Source organism: Aplysia californica, unplaced genomic scaffold, assembly GCF_000002075.1.
Source record: "Aplysia californica isolate F4 #8 unplaced genomic scaffold, AplCal3.0 scaffold00865, whole genome shotgun sequence".
In the NCBI taxonomy this organism is placed as follows: domain Eukaryota; kingdom Metazoa; phylum Mollusca; class Gastropoda; order Aplysiida; family Aplysiidae; genus Aplysia; species Aplysia californica.
Window position 1 is genome coordinate 12,224 of NW_004798135.1, and position 1,379 is coordinate 13,602.

Consider the following 1,379-nt stretch of genomic DNA (forward strand, 5'->3'; position numbering starts at 1 on the left):
GTGTGTGTGTGTGTGTGTGTGTGTGTTGTGTGTGTGTTGTGTGTGTGTGTGTGTGTTTGTGTATGTTTAGGTGGCGCATGGTTAATTGGAAACCGATTGTTGAGATCCGTGCTATTCAAGTAATACAGACAGTGTGCATGCGCTGTTTTGCTGTATAAATTATGTTTGCTGTAAAACTCACGAAGTATTTTTAGATCAGTTGTCATGAGTGGAGTCAGCTGCTGACATGTTTATTAGGATGCTTACGAAGTGTTTCATCACAACACGCTTTCACAATAAAAACTGTGATAAAGTATTAAGTGAAGCTGGGAAAAAAACCCCTAAAAATTTGCTCTCAATACTGTTTCATCGAAGTATGATGTGATATACACCTGACACTCTAGAATCAGAGGCCGATGGTCTCGTAGCAACACACACTATTTTTAAATGCACGTGTTTTTACGCCTTCATCGACACGATTTAGATGATCTATTTAAGAGCTCTCATCTAACTCTCACTGGTAGAAATGAAAGCAATCGAGGCAGGGGTAGGCCCAGAGCAACCTACCAAGGGAACCTAAACAAATGGGTAACGGAGAAAGATCAGGGAAACGGAGCTTTTCTAAGAGCATCCGAGCAAAGGAATGAATGTAGAACTGTGATCGCCGATGTCTGCCGCAGATCTGGCACTGGATGATTTAGAGCTGAGTTTTGACCTTGCTTGTCAGGGTCAATACGGGCTGAGAGGGATACAACGTCCGGGCAGAAGATCGAGATACTCGATAAAGAGGAAAATTATCTCCGCATGAGAACTGATGTCGGTTTTTTTGTGTTCGACGGCGATTCGCCTAACTCTGTCTTTCTTTAGCTGTTGGCCAGTCACTCATATGGTCTTCCTCTCTTCCATAAATTTAACGTGTCGGTGTCTCATCCCATCCTTTTTACATTGACAACCTTTTATTCCTTCCAGATCCTCATGATCGCTTGGAGTTCTCTCTTCTTCTCGTGCCCTGGCTGGAGCAACAGCGCCATCACTTTCCTCCTGGAAGCCCCAAACTGGTGCTGTCCAGAGCAACCTCGGGGTAACTGGACTGAGGACGCTCACCATCGCTATAGCAACCACAGCCTCAACTCGTGTGTGGACACGTCTAACGTCACGTCTGGGACAGCTATCCGAACGTACGGCATGATGTGTCACGTGGTTCACAATGGCAGACAGGAGGACTGCACTGAGAGAGTGTTTGACGGCAGTGTCAACTCTATAGTGACAGAGGTAGCTGGCCAGACAGAAAGACAGTGCAAACAGTTGACAGTACATAAAATAATATATATTGATAGACAGATAGATAGACAGTGATACACACACACTAGATGTTCAAGACCCTTATGTCTATTCAGGTG

The 1,379-nt window shown here is 44.7% G+C and overlaps 1 protein-coding gene across 1 annotated transcript in view; it reads left to right on the forward strand.

Moving 5' to 3' along the window:
- LOC101854907 (solute carrier family 22 member 15) overlaps window positions 1-1,379 on the forward strand; it is a gene marked incomplete in the record, with an annotated part of 19,990 nt that overhangs the window by 4,916 nt on the left and 13,695 nt on the right. The window contains 1 exon segment of the mRNA XM_013089049.2: window positions 949-1,251. Within this exon segment, the coding sequence (XP_012944503.2) occupies window positions 949-1,251 (303 nt within the window).